The sequence below is a fragment of the Enhydra lutris genome, unplaced genomic scaffold, assembly GCF_002288905.1.
Source record: "Enhydra lutris kenyoni isolate GAN:26980312 unplaced genomic scaffold, ASM228890v2 scaffoldscaffold10, whole genome shotgun sequence".
Lineage (NCBI taxonomy): Eukaryota > Metazoa > Chordata > Mammalia > Carnivora > Mustelidae > Enhydra > Enhydra lutris.
Window position 1 is genome coordinate 38,636,470 of NW_019154094.1, and position 16,086 is coordinate 38,652,555.

General features: G+C 37.7%; 1 protein-coding gene across 1 annotated transcript in view; it reads left to right on the forward strand.

Moving 5' to 3' along the window:
* Positions 1 to 16,086, forward strand: part of LOC111144132 (glutamate metabotropic receptor 7) — a 914,585-nt gene that overhangs the window by 783,390 nt on the left and 115,109 nt on the right. Inside the window, exon 8 of the mRNA XM_022498291.1 lies at positions 10,611 to 11,546. Coding sequence (XP_022353999.1) covers positions 10,611 to 11,546 — 936 coding nt within the window. The remainder of the gene's footprint in view (positions 1 to 10,610; positions 11,547 to 16,086) is intronic.

The following is a 16,086-nucleotide window of genomic DNA, read 5'->3' on the forward strand; positions in this document are numbered from 1 at the left end:
TACAAGCAGGTGGGCAGTCAAGCCCAACTCTTAGGGTCTAGCTGGTGAAATGGAGACCTATTCAAATCAAGTTCTGTCTCTAGCTGCAAAGGGTACATGACTTATTTCTCTTTCTTTGGTGTATTCATTGTGTTCATTTTCCCTCTACCTAGGAGTTCAGTGCTCCGTATTTAATTCCATTTCTTCCCTGAAGAAAATGCCAAGGACTTTTCAACTATTAACTTTCACTCTATAGATGTGTAGCAAATGACCAGAAAACAGCCGAGACTCAAGAAAGTGCTTATGGATTCTTTCTTTTTTTTTCCCCATGATTTTATTTATTTAAGAGAGAAGAGCATGAGCTTGAGTCGGGCACAGGGTGGGGAGCAGTCAGAGGGAGGAGCAGATTCCCCACTGAGCAGGAAGCCTGATGCTGAGCTCCATCCCAGGACCCTGAGATCATGACCTGAGCTAAAAGCAGAGTCTTAACCAACTGAGCCACCCAAGCACCCCAGTTAGGGATCTTTCATTCCTAGTTAAAATTAAACTCAAGTTTTGGCGAGAGGAGAAGTCAGTCTTTTTGTCCTTCACCCTGCCATTCGCCCATCCAATCCAACAAGGCTATGGAGCCTCCTCCCATATCTGAATTTCCAACAAGTGAATAAAGTAGACAGAAGGTCTAGTCTCAAGGAGCTTACATAGAAATTGGAAATTAAGACTTCAATGAAGTAACATATTTGCACAATGACAAATTGTGTTCTGTTTATTTTGGATTTGTGACCTCTTTATTGAGAGGTCAGTGGCTTTTCCCTTCTGAATCCCTAGTCTATTGTATTCTGAACAATAGCTGATAGGGCATGGTGCATGCATTCTGTGTTTACACAGAACATGATCATAAACATATAAACACACATACTTCTTTAGACACACAGTTATTTCTTGTTAAGTCCTTTAAAGGGGGATCTTTAGAATTTATTAGAGGGGCACTAAGTCTGGTGGGGTAGGGAACTCCTGAGCAAGAAGTCATAGAACAGCATATTGTAGCCCCATACTCACTGTAGGGTAGTAACCATCATGGAACCTTCATGGAACTCAGCTAAAGTCAGTTGATGTGTGTCCCTGATGGATTATACAGGATCATCTAGGATGTTTTGTGGCAAGATGTTGCTGAAGAGCTTAAGCCTAAAGGTGACATGATCAAATCTGCATGTTAAAGGATCCTTCTGGCTTTAGTGCAGCTAATAGAATTAGGAAGGGGCTAGGAGCAAAGGGAGGTGGGGAAACTCCACAGGAAGATTTTGCAGAGGAGGTGTGGTAGCAAAGATGAGAAAGTAAGATTCATTTTTCTAAAGCACTTTTTTTTTTCTGTTTTGTTCCCAACAACTAAAACAGGGTATCGCACCCAAAGAGTTTGTAGGCATACCTCAGAGATAGTGTGGGTTTGGTTCCAAATGCTACAAAAAAGCAAATACTACAATAAAGATAGTCAGATGAACTTTCTGGTTCCCCAGTGCATATGAAAGTTATGTTCACACTAAACTGTAGTCTGTTAAGTGTGCAGTATAGCACTGTGTCTTAAACAATGGTACATACCTTAATTAAAAAATTCTTTATTGCTAAAAAATGTTAAGCATCAGCAATGTTTTTAACAGCCCAAATATGGAAAGAGCACAGATGTTCTTCAACAGCTGAATAGATAAAGAAGATGTCACACACACACACACACACACACACACACACACACACACACACACACACAGGAATATTATTCAGCCATCAAAAAGAATGAAACCTTACCAATTGCAACGATATGGATGGAACTGAAGGGTGTTCCGCTAAGTGAAGTAAGATAGAGAAAGACAAATACCATATGATTTCACTCCTAAGTGGAATTTAAGTAACAGTGAACATAGGGAAAGGGAAGGAAAAATAAAGTAAGATAAAACCAGAGAGGGAAGCAATCCATAAGAGAGTCTTAACTATAGGAAACAAACTGAGGGTTTCTGGAGGGGATGTGGGTGGGGGGATGGGGTAACTGGGTGATGGGCATTAAGGAGGGCACTGGATGTAATGAGCACTGGGTGTTATATACAACTGATGAATCACTAAATTCTACTCCTGAACCTAATAATACAGTATATGTTAACTAAATTGAATTTAAATTAAAAAAAATTTAAAAAATGTTAAGCATGATTGTTCATTGAGTTGTAATTTTTAAATTATTTTTTAAAATTTAATTTAATATAATTTAATTTTTTTTTTTTTTTTTTAACTGGTGGAGGGCCTTGCCTTAATGTCCGTGGCTGCTGATTGATCACGGTGGTGGTTGCTGAGGCTGGGGTGGCTGTGACAGTTTCTTAAAATAAAACAATAATGAAGTTTGCTCCATTAAATTTCCTTTCACTTGAACACTTAGAGGCCATTGTAGGGTTACTGATTACCTTAATTTCAGTATTGTTGTGTCTTAGGGAATAGGGAGGCTGGAGGAGACGAAGAGAGATGGGGAAACACCTGGCTGCTGTGGTAGCCAGAACAAACACAAGATTTATTTATTAAATAAATTATCAATTAAATAACCCATTCACCATTTTATATAGGACTGCTTGGTGGCACCCCCAGAACAATTACAATAGTACCATTAAAGATCAAGGATCACAGATAATCATAACAATTCAAAATATTCAAAAATTCAAAATATTGTGAGAATTACCAAAATATGATACAGAGACATGAAGTGAAAAAAGCTGTTGCGGCGGCGCCTGAGTGCTTCAGCTGGTTGAGAGTCTGCCTTCAGCTCAGGTCATGATCTCAGGGTCCTGGGATCAAGCCCCGCATCAGGCTCCCTGCTCAGTGGGAAGTCGGCTTCTCTCTCTCCCTCTGCCTGCTGTTCCCCTGCTCATGCTAGTTCTTTCTCTCTCTGCCAAATAAATTTAAAAAAAGAAAGAAAGAAACAAAGAGAGAAGAAACAAAGAAAGAAAAAGAAGAGAAATGTTGTTGGAAAAATGTCACCCACAGACTTGCTCAGTGTAAGGTTGCCACAAGCTTTCAATTTGAAAAGTGCAATATCTGCTAAGGGCCATAAAAGGAAGAATAATAAATCAAGGTATGCCTGTATTTAATATATAGTTTGTTATATGAAATAATTAACTCTTAATTTCAAGAGGTAAAACCTACATGAGTTCTTGGTAACTTAAATATGGGGGGCCAAAGGGAAGGAAAGATGTGACAGATGACAAAACTTGTGGTGTATAGGCGGATAAGGTTGCCATGCATGAGGGCTTTGTTCTTCTGTTTTCTTTGGATCCGAATCAGTCAATATTTTCCATAAAGGACCAGAAAGTAAGTAGTTTAGGCTTTGTGGCCCATGCATCCACAGCTACTCAGCTTCTGCGGCTGTAACATAAAATTGGCCAGAGACAAAACTTGAATGAACAAGTGCCATGATGTTCTGATCCAGCCGCTATTTGCAGAACAGGCAGTCAGCAAGATTCAGTCCATGGGCAGTAGGTTGCCAGTCCCTGAGCAGATCATGACTTTAGTTTTTGTTTGTTTGTTTGTTTTTAAGATTATTTATTTATTTGTGTGTGAGAGGGAGAGAGAGCATGAGAGAGCATAAGCAGGGAGAGCAGCAGAGGGAAAGAGAGAAGCAGGATCCCCATTGAGCAAGGAGCCTGATGTGGGACAATCCCAGCATGACCTGAGCCGAAGGCAGATGCCTAACCAACTGAGACACCGAGGCGTGTCTAACTAACTAAAACTAACATGACTTTAGTTTTAAACAAGTGGAATTGGAGCTATTTTTGAGGCCGCCGCATGCATACGTTCACATTATTAATTATTGTTAAATTGTGCTGTTAAGAAAAGTGCTTACAAAAGTATTCAGTAATTAGAACAAGATGAAATATCTATCTTTGATTGGTAAGCATCTTTTAGGGAGTTGTGTCCCCAGAGGAAGAGTAGGTAAATGGTCATTTGTAGTTAGCATGTACATTTTAAGGAGATGGCTCCTCCAGTGACAGCATTGTTTCAGAAAGTGACAGCTAGCTAGCGTCAGCAGATGTGCATTGTTTGGCCCTCAGAGTACATGATATCTTTTGAAAGGCATCAACCTTATTAAAAATCAGAAGGTTCACATGAGGCTGTTGGGGGGTGGGGAAAGGAAGTGCTGAAACCAAGTATAGTCATTCCTTTTAGTTAGAGGTATAGAGAAGTGGCATAAAAAAATGAGAAACTTAGATTGACTTGAGGAGCAAACCATTCAATTAATTTGGGAGGTTTTAATTATATACATTTAAAAATAAGCACCCACCCCATTGCTTTGTATTCGAGAGAAATGCAGGCATTGAAACAGTGAATGTAGATTATTTAGACTGAACTATTATGAAGTCTGTTCTTGATGTATAATTTAACACTTATTTATAAGTATGCATAATTGTATTTTGTTCCTTTAGACTTGGTGGTTTTAGGGGCAAAATTGTTTTACTCCTACCCACGTCACTTGTTTATTTCATATGTTCTGCTGCTATAGGCATTTTAAGTTGTTTGGCCAATGACATTATGAAATGTAAGTCTGGAGACTTTACTGACTATGCAAATCTGTAATTTCATTACAACTTCATACTTTCCCATTAAATCATAACACAGTATCACTGAGCATTTCCTGTTACCCATTCAGACTTTTAATGAGATACTGCATCATAAGGTCAAGAATAAAAGACCAGGGAAGTAAATCTCTGTGATCAGTAGCTTCTTTAAAAAATGCAGATTTTCTTTGTTACCCCAGCCCCTTAGAGAGTATAATTCAGTAGTTCCCAAACCTGTCTACATTTCACCTAAGGAGCTTTAAAACACACTGATGCCTATTTGAAAATTTTAGAGGATCCCCAAATGATTCACATGTGCAGGCAAGTTTGGGAACCACTGGCTTAATTAAAACTAAAGGCTATACCAGCATCATTTATCTACATTTATCTACATCTTGGATCTCCAGGGGCTTCGTGGTAAGATGAAGCTCTGGGTTCCTCCATGAAGCCCAGGGTCTACCATAGTAAAAAGCCATTCCTGGCATTCTTCCTAGAGTACATTGAAAAAAAAAAAAAAGGTGATTCTTATAATTAAAGTTTGAAGAGGTAGAATCTGAATTAGTAAGTGTTTTTATCATAAAATAGCAGCCCTGAAATTCTGTTTCATAGTCTAGTCATGCTGCCTAAGGCTTAAAAATAGAGACTCAGTCTTATAAAAGAAAGGAAGAAAGAAAATAAAAAGGAAGTCATTGAGTGCTGCTACAGAATTCCTTGTGAAGCTCTTGGTGGCCCCTCCACCTTGCCCACTCCGCCCTCTCCACCTAGAACGAAAACCTAGCTCTTTTGTAGTATTAAAACTTCAGCATTCCTTTGCAAGTTTCCTAAAAAAAGCCTTTTTCATAAATCAGACAGAACAAATGTATTTTAATGAACAAATGGTATTTTAATAAGAAAGCTCTTTTTAAATTAGTTCATTCTATTAGGGTTTTAATAAGTAAAAAAATAATATTATAGAGAATTATGCAATAAAAGTGCCAGCCAGCTTGGTCTACAGAGTAAGCTTTGGAAACATGCAAATGGAATTTCACTAAAGAAAATATTCCTGGAGTAACAAAATTTTCTTTCAGATAGAAAATGTCTATGTAGGGAAAAGAACAGATCTCTTCTAGATAAAAATGATACACCAAACAGTGTTTATAAAAATTCTATCTCTGTTTGAGTTCTGCATTTGGCAGTAAGACAGCAACTAATTTGGTTTTATTTTAAAATTCCAGTGATTATAAGGTCTGCACATTCCCTGTGGAGCAGCTAACTCTCTACGAAAGCCAGACCTCAATCTTTGCCAGTCACATGTGCTAGAGAACTTTAGCTGACAGGTGCTTTTTCATTGTTTCTCTCTGAGCCAGAAGCAGTGGAGTCACAGCTTATGGTCAGAGTCTAGGGCTGTACCACTCTCTTTTAGGAGCATCCCCCAGAGACAAGGCACATGCGTCTGATCATATGTGCTTTGAAAATCCCTTTTCCTTCTGGGGCTATCTACTCTCCCTGTTGGAATTTGAATTATTGGCTAATTGCCTACAGTCAGAAGGTCTTCACATACTAGATGCTGAAGTAAGAAAAAGTGTATTTGTTACAATGTTTCATTGCAAGTAGTAGACTATTCGGGAAATATTGGTCATCAACTCAGGAAAGTTTATCATTTCATGTTCAAAATGCAGGGGTACAGTGGTACATGTATTTGTTAATTCGGTGATATCATCATGCCACTGTTAAAGAATGATTAATGAAGACAATTTACATGATACAAACTAATTTTAACACATCATGAACTAGGCAGTCTTCTTGCAGAGAACCACAAAATGGGGTGGAAGACAGAAAACTTTTTACAGGATAAAGAATAAACAAACAAAAGACAAACAGAAAATACCTGATTGGCTGGGACCCTATAGTCAGTCTCTTTTGGGGTTGGTTCAGAGTTGGCTTGGCATTTGGGGACCGGCTGACTGGATACACTCTGTGTCTGGTCAAGTGAAACCTGTTTATAGGGACACACAGCCTATTCAAGTTTGGTTTTCTGACATGTCACCTGGGAAGGGGTGGCTCCATTTTGGGCCTAGAAGTTATTTCAACATCAAAGACACAAATTCTTTTTTATCTATTTTTTCCCCTATCCTCAGTATACTGGCTTCTTCCCGTAGCTTTTCTCTTTATGGTTAAAAAATGGCCGCTGCAGCTCCATACATTACATTTGCACACATCAAAGTTCAGAGGCTAAAGACAGTATAACTCTTCTTTGTGTCTCTTTTAAGAGTGAAGAACACTTTCCTAGGACACTACATCAGGCTTATTTTTGCTTGCATTGGCTAGAACTCTATATTGTCTCTTTCCTAAATCATTGATCTACCTATCCATATAATACCTGTGCCACACATGGTGTTAATTGATAGTTCTGTCAATAAGGGTCTCTTCTCTTGCTAACAGCTAGGATTTCAACATCTCTTCCCCATGAGCCAGCTACTGAGCAGATCCAGTATCCAATACCCATCCAAACTGGCATCCAGAAGAAAATGCATTCTTACAGAGAATTTAGAACTGTATCTTCTAAAGAAAATAGTAGTTAACATCCTAGCCCTTTTTTTCTAATCTTTCAGTACCTTAACTTTTGCTGTCCAAGTATGCCTAACCGAAACATGGTTTTGTTGCAGCATTCAAAATGAAATTGAAATTTGCATTCCTACTACCCTCTGGCAAAATAAATTGACATTATACTTGAGTTGTCATAGTCCTAAATGATTATTCTCCCTTCAATAAGTACCCATGGGCGTTTGCAGCTGACTCTTTCTTCTTGAAACAAGCCACTGAAGTTGTGTGATTGGGTATAAATACACACAAATCAAATGTATCACTTTAAAAAAAATTCTCACTTACTAGAACTTTTAAAGGTTAGTTGGTACCTTCATTGAACACAGTATATTTTCAATAATGATCTTTGTTGGCAAAGCAAGTAAATTAGACTTTTGTTCATTTGGTGCAAAAGGCAACTTTATTGCTGTAATGTATACAATTAAACTGAGTTGAGATGTACTTTAAATGAAAATTGAAAACAAATTAAGTAATCAGTCAATGTAATGTTTGTAGTTCAGCTCTTGTGTATATTTGTATAAGTTAAGGGGGAAAAGAGCGCTATTCAGCATTGCTGGGCATTTTATTTTATTCCAAGTGGGGAAAAATAGTGAGCTGGCAACATTTAAAATTGGCTATAAAATATTACAGATAATGATAATTTGTTTTTATATTTGTATAAGCCCTACTTCTATTCCCATAGATCAAGTGTAATCATATGGTGTATTACTATCTACTAGTGTTAGAATCAGGCAATCTCAAGTTTAGCTAATGAAATTTATTTATAGAGGGTTTTTTGTTTTGTTTTTATTTTGTTTTGTTTGTTTGTTTTTGCTTAATCTTTCTTATTAACCACGAGTAAGACCTTTTAATTTGACATTTGGGAACATTTGTATTAATGATAGCAGTTTTTTAGATTCCAACTTACCGCAACTTGACATTTGTAAAGTTAATGCATATCTCTTTCTCTCTTATTACAAATTATTTCTTTAATTTTATGACTTTGGGATGGTTGCCAGTGACTTACTGCCTCAAAAATGATGATGTTGAGAAAGAGATGATTATGTTTTATATTTAGTAAGATTTATTAGTGCTGACTTGGGCTTTGCATTAAGGCAAATGAGTTTACACGAGTCATCTGAAGATTCTTGGGTCTCTGCTTACAGTCATAGAAGGTTATGGTATTTTATGGTATTTTATTAAATATTTTATATTTTATGGAATATTTTATGAAATTTTATGAAATTTATCCATGAGCCATTTTTTTCATAGTTACCTGCATTTGATTTAGATTGTGAATATAGTTCTCATCCAAGTTTTGATGGAAGTGTCATATCCTGCTGTATATTACATCCTGTTTTAATATGACACTAAACTTCTAAGAACAATGAATTCATTTTCTTTCCCCCATATCTCTTAAAATTATGCATTTTTTAAAGCCTCAGGTTTTCCAGTATTTTTCTAACCTATTTTTTGGCCCAACTGTATTAAAAAGTTATGGGGGATATCAGTTAAATTTGGTCATTGGAATTTATTCTGTAAATTAATTTGCTGACTCAGCACAGCTTTTGCAACTAGTAGATACTCAACGTATTTATTTAGTACATACGTTTTTCAGGACTGTTGGTTGTGAGTAACAGAAAAGCCACTTAACATGTTTCAGCATAGCAGAATTTACTGGCTTGCATAGGGATGAGGTCTAGGGAATCATGGCATGGCTACATCAAGTAGTTCAAACTTGATGTAATCTAATCAGTAATTTTTCTCCTCTCTTTCTCTTTTTCAGTAATCCTTCCCTTTGCATTGACTTCTTTCTCTTATAAACTCCTTCCTTCTTAAAACCATGAATACTGGCATCTTTACATCCTAGAAACTGCCAGTCCAACAACAACAACAACAAAATATATATATATATATATATATTTTTTTTTTAATTTATCTTAGTAAAAGTAAAATTAAATTCCTTTCCATTCTATAATGATCCTGTCCCTGACCCATATTCCATGGCTAGGAGGTTGAAATGTATTTGCTTTTGACAAAGTGTGGTCCCTAGAGAACCGCCAGCAATATTACCTAAGATTTTGTTACAAATATATACTCTCAGACCCCCTCCCATACCCAAACAATCAAAAGATCCTGCTGTGGAGCCCAGCCCACTGGGTGATAAAGAGTCCTCCTAGTGATCTTGAGGAATGCTTGAGCTTGAGAATCAGTGCAGTACACTAAATTGGTGAAGACTGGGTCATGGGAGCAAACCTCCCATTCCCTCCTACCCCCTGCAACAGGGCTTCCCTGTAAGTTGCATCTTATAGCAAGCACATAGAAAATAGATCTGAGGAACTGATGTCAGGGAGGAGGAAGATCAGATGCTGTGCTGGCAAATGAGAGACCTCTGCTACAATGAAATTTCAACCCAGTAGTACTTTTTTAGTTTCTAATGGTATTATTTCTCAGAACACTGTTGACTATGAATTCCCCTCCAGAAGACCACTATTCTGATTAAGTAAATCCACATTCATCCTCCTCTAGGATATAGGTTTTAGTTTTAAATTTCATCTCCAAATAGGTACATGACCAATATTGAAGGATTTCCAGGGGATGCCTGGGTGGCTCAGTCAGTGAAGCATCTGCCTTCAGCTCAGGTCATGATCCTAGGGTCCTGGGATCAAGTCCCAGATCAGGCTCCCTGATGAGCCTGGAGCCTGCTTCTCCTTCTCCCCCTACCTGCTGCTCCCCCTGCTTGTGCACTGTCTCTCAGTTTCTCTCCCTCTTTATTTCTGTCAAAGAAATATATAAAATCTTAAAAAAAAAAAAAGGTTTCTAGACCAAAGTTGTTTTTTTTTTCAATCAAATGCCTCCTAATTACTTAGATATAGTCAACTACCATTATAGCCTTCAGTAATGAACCTTGTTGATCCTGTGTGATTATATAATAGACTAGACTGAATTTTCCTTGAAAATTCTCTTTGACAATGGCAGTGATGTCTACAGAATTTTAGGGAAGGTGGTCAACATTGCAATATCATTCAAAATAATTTTAAAACATTTTTTTAAAAAGCAGCTAATAAGGGAGATGTGTGTAACTTTTTGCATTATTTAAGATTTTTATTTTGTTTTATCATAAGACTCCTCTGGGAGTCTTTTTTGTTGAAGAGCCAAAGGTCTTTTTACTTATTTTTATTTTTAGCATATTCTTATTTGGCAGATCTAGGGTAGGAACAGGGGATTTGTTCTTTTAATAGTTTCCACAGTGAATTCTTAGAATCAGGCAGGTTTGGCATACTCCATAGTGGTGAGAAGTAAGAATTCCGGGGTGGAATAGTTGGGGTCAAATCTTAGTTGTAGTTCATACTGACTGTGGGGGTGGGGGGAGTAGTCCCTTAATGTTGTCAAGTCTCAAATGCTTCTGCTATCACTTATATTCCATTCTTTTCCTTTTCTCTGAACTAATCTGCCAGTTACCCCTTCTCATTTCTTATGCTGCAGATAGAGGACATGCAGTGGGGTAAAGGAGTCCGGGAGATACCCCCTTCAGTGTGCACACTGCCATGCAAGCCTGGGCAAAGAAAGAAGACACAGAAGGGAACTCCATGCTGCTGGACCTGTGAGCCTTGCGACGGCTACCAGTACCAGTTTGATGAGATGACATGCCAACATTGCCCCTATGACCAGAGGCCCAATGAAAATCGAACTGGCTGCCAGGATATCCCCATCATCAAACTAGAATGGCATTCCCCCTGGGCTGTAATCCCTGTCTTCCTAGCAATGTTGGGAATCATTGCCACCATCTTTGTCATGGCCACTTTCATCCGCTACAATGACACACCCATTGTCCGGGCATCTGGGCGGGAACTGAGCTACGTTTTGTTGACTGGCATCTTTCTTTGCTACATTATCACTTTCCTGATGATAGCCAAACCTGATGTGGCAGTGTGTTCTTTCCGGAGAGTTTTCTTGGGCTTGGGTATGTGCATCAGTTATGCAGCCCTCTTGACAAAAACCAATCGGATTTATCGCATATTTGAGCAAGGCAAGAAATCAGTTACAGCTCCCAGACTCATAAGCCCGACATCACAGCTGGCCATCACTTCCAGTTTAATATCAGTTCAGCTTCTAGGTGTTTTCATTTGGTTTGGTGTTGACCCACCCAACATCATCATAGACTATGATGAACATAAGACAATGAACCCTGAGCAGGCCAGGGGAGTTCTCAAATGTGACATTACAGATCTCCAAATCATCTGCTCCTTGGGATATAGCATTCTTCTCATGGTCACATGTACTGTGTATGCCATCAAGACTCGGGGTGTCCCAGAGAATTTTAATGAAGCCAAACCCATTGGATTCACTATGTACACGACATGTATAGTGTGGCTTGCCTTCATTCCCATTTTTTTTGGCACTGCGCAGTCAGCGGAAAAGGTAAGTGAAAATGCACACCGCACTTTTCATCTCGGAAATATGTTTGTTTTTGTAAATACTGGAACCGAATTGATTATATAGAACGAGAACTTTTATATCCTGAATTATTAGGCATCAATTCTATAGAAATCTAAAAACTGCAGGGAATTGTGCCATGTTTATATCACTGGAAACCAACCAAAGGTAAATTTTTCATGTTAATTTATGATAGAACTACTCATCGTAGCGAGAGATTATCCAGTATAAAATTGTGTGATCTGTCCAAATTAAACCTTCCAATGCATTCGTTACACACCCTCTCCTCTTATACGTATGTTTCCTTGGGATAGGGGAAAAAGGCCACAGTCCTTCATTAGGATGGGGATGGTGATTACTAGCTCCCTCTCTGTCTTAGTGACCATCTAGGCTGTCGCTGTGGATTGGATCTAGTGTGTGAGCAACACCATGTATGAGTTGTCCATTTGCATATTTTTCATTTGCATATCACATATATATGTGTGTGTATCATAGATGAATATAGGGAAGTTTTGGTTGTCATTCCACCCTCAGCTCCCTAAAACTAGATATACATTAATTGCATCAAATGATTCAGAGAGTTACCAGAGACTCAACTTTCTAGCAGTGGGAGGGACAGTATATAGTAGAGCAAGTGTCGTCAAGCTATGGAAGTTCAGAATTGGTAAGCCTTAATATGTTGTCCCAGATATAGTTAGTATACATGTTCTCCACATATAGTTATGCATTTGTATGAATCTGTAAGTTAGGCAGCCCTAATGTGTTGAATCCTAAGGCTATGAATGCATGTCTAGCTATGGATTTGACAGGCATGCAAATTAGGCAAAACTAAAGCGTTGATTTTAGATGAGATTCATACACATCTGACTTTTATACTCACCTGGATATGGTTTTGTAGATATGCAAATTAGGCAGTTTTAATATGTTGGTCTTAATAAGATGCATTGTCCTTCATTCAGTAAAGTCAGCTTTGGCAGGGCAGTACAACTAAAACCAGAACCAAGACCTAGAGCGCTAACTGGTGTGCTGTATCAGAGAGAGTACACTTATGGCTTGATTAGAGGTTAGAACACAGGGAGTCTAGCCTGATTCCATGTTACTTTGGAGAAGTCCATAAAACATTCAAGGACTTAGTGCTCTGCATGAAGAAAGCAAGGACTGAAGTAGAAATCTCTACAAATTCACTAATCTGTGCCTCTAGGAATTAGTCGAATCTGAATTTTTCTTTGTTGCTTCTATTCTCATAGAATCCTATAATTAATGACATTTGGTGTTCCACCTGAAGAGATATCTTCTGAATCAAACAGTTTAGGTGAAATATATCAGTTTGGACTGTGTGGGTTTGGGGGCTTTCTTGTTTCTTTTTTCTTTTTTTTTTAAATGCATATGTTATAAAACCACAAAGAATTCTGCAACCAAGGACAGTGAGTGGTTCCAGATATGGTTTTAGTCATAAAGTGTCTTAGAGGAAGTTCTAAAATATATGTTCAACGAGCATAGTATGTTTCCAACAGTATGTTTCAAATTCATAATGCATGTTTACTGTCTGTGAAACCAACTTGAATTGCATTTTATTGCTTCCATCTATCCCTGGGCCAGGGGAATAGTAAAATATGAGTTAGGGTAGTGAAATGCAATAGAGAGAAAAGAAAAAGAATTTCCCAAATGTATACTGGTAAGTTGATAACCATTGAACTTTTTATGGGAAATGATGTGTATCATCAAAGCCTATGAAGATAATAATTTTTTTTTATTAAAACAAACACAATTGCTTATGTAACAGGCTAAAAACATTAAATCCTTTTCTTGTAAATTTATTCTTGGAGAATGCAAAAGACAGGAACACCTGCAGCTGTCTTAAAGATGGGCCTTGGTGTAATGATATTTGACACTGCAAGGGTCTACCATTTCATTTGTCATTTCTAGCCATTTCTAGTCATGACTATGAATCTTTTCAGTAAGGTCAAGTGTATAATTGACTTGCTTAAAAACCTGAAAATGATACCGGGTTTCAGGAATTGAATTCAGTGATTCCACTTGTTCTACAAGGCCTTGAGCTGGTAGAACTGAACCACAGGAAAAATTAAGCTGTCTTTAAGTAGTGTGCTTGGTATCCTAGATTGCGAAGAAATGTATTTTTTCTTCATATATTCTCGGTAGGTTATGATGTTTTACATGGTTGATTGGCACAATTAAAGGTACTAAATTGCCAAATGGGAACAGTAAATTTTATATGGAAATTCACACATCTTAAAGATAGGCATATGGCTACAGAAGCATGAGTGGTAAGTTAAAAATAGTTTTTGTACATGAAACCATGGAATTTAAATTGTGGAAAGTGGCAAATTGCCAAATGCAACAGAGATAACAGAAAAAGGCATCATTGCCAAGCTAGCAATATTCAGAATCACAGCCCTTACATTTTTTGTTTAGATCAAACAATTTGAGTGTTTTAAGTGGAAGAATTCCATTGTAAGAGGAAAAAAAAAGATTAGGCAGTGAGTTCAGTAATAACTATTTACTGTCTTAGGAAATTGAGTTCCATTCTGATTATGCTAGGGATATCTTTGTGAAACTTCTTAGCACTTGAGTTTGTTAGCACAGCATAAAGGATGAGAAATGTTTGTTTTCTTATGAAACATCACCCCTCAGTATATTTTTGCTTTTGTGAAGGATGCAGGAGATTACAGTTATCTTGTTTTATTGTTGCTAATCCTGTGATTTTTAGAATGGGGATCATGCAAAATGGTCAGGGATGGAAGAGGTAAACTTTAGCCATAAGAGAACAATCCTTGATTTTAAGAATTCTATTTAGATGACTGAAATGATTCAAGGAAACCCTGCAAATAGTTGAGTAATAGCAAGGTAGGAGTTAGCTGGTTAGTGAAGTGTGGTAATGTCCCATGGCTATATACCGGTAAGAGCTGTTAGAGGACTAGATTACTTTCCAAGAACACAAAGGCTTGGTTTGTGGCTTATCTATCTTTTTTGCATGCAACCTGGAAAAGAGCATGCTTCAGGTAGGAAGGACATAAGCCACCCTCCCAAAATCTGAGAAATCCTGAAGATGCTATGATTATCCAGATTTTTTTAGCCAGTTGTTGTCAGAACTTTCTAGGTAAACCAGTGTATCATTTTTTTACACATGGATGAGGAGATAAGCTCTACACCACTTAGCTCTGCAAAGACAAAGTAAAGACAAAGTAGATCTTGATATAACATGAGAGGAGTCGGAGGGTCTCAGAGGTCTTCCCATCTGTATGTATGTGTTTGTTTAGGTAGGAGGTTGATAAGAACAGGAGAAAGTAAAGGACTGAGGCATTTTCTGCTCAGAGGAAAATATGAAAAAAGAGTAGTTGCATACAGGAAGGAGTGTGTGTCTTCTATAATGCCACCCACAGGCCATTCTTCTGCGTACAGCTGAATAGAACAGCATGGATTACAACACTTAAATAATCGAATTCTTTGTTTTTTATTGAATTATTTCACTAGATGACAGAAATAAGGTTACTGTTAGCAATCTCTGAACCAGCTCAGGGTTCTTAACCCCATGGTTCTAAAAATTGTGTCTCTGATAATCCCCATTGGAACTTGATTTTAAAAATATTCCATATCTGCTCCTCCTGACTGGTTCAATAGGGCAATAGGGTGGCCATTGAATCCTGGATTTTGTAACAAGCATGCTGGAAGTTTATCAGTGCAAAACAAGCATGCTTCTTAAAACTACCTGAGCATTTTCTTCCTAATCTACAAAATATGTCATTTAAATATTTCCTGATCTCTAGTTTTAGAGCCTTTAGGAATATATTAACTCTCATCTCAAGCAACTAGGAAGTGCAGACATCAAGGAACCAGGAGATAAGAAAGTCATTATTCACAAAGACAAAGCCTAGACTCAGAAGGTCTGAATGAAGTGTTAACTCCAAGGTTGTAGCCAGAGACCTTACAAGGCAGGACCAAGGCATTGGCCCTGCAACCAGAGGTAGGAAGAAGACAGGAAGAATATGTCTCAGGAGTATTTCTAGAAGGGTTTGGACTATAAACCAACATTTTGATCATCCATATGTAGCAGATAGCTCCCCAGAATTTGAACAAAAAGCAGACCAACCTAGGACTGATATTAGGGATCAGAAATATTTGTCAGGTAGATAAACATTTCCTAATCCATGCCCTACGCAGACATTGATAATCAATTACAGTGAGCTTCCCCTGAACCCAGGTGCAGTTTTAAAAATCCTTATCAACACAGTCTTTAGGAGGCCACTACCAATAAGTCAGAACTGGAAGAAATCTGAAATCCATGTGTCATTTCTGATTAATACTGGGCACTGACAAATGACCTTTGATACCTCTTCCCATTCAGCTCTTTGTTGTCCTTATGCAAGAGCCACTGGGTGGCTTTCATTAAAATTAATCTGGTTAAGTATAAACAATAGGGAAATGGGAGTGTGCTTAAATTAGTCTTTATTTTGTCTCTGATTACGCATCTCTTCTTCTTTTTTTTTTTTAATTTATTTATTTATTT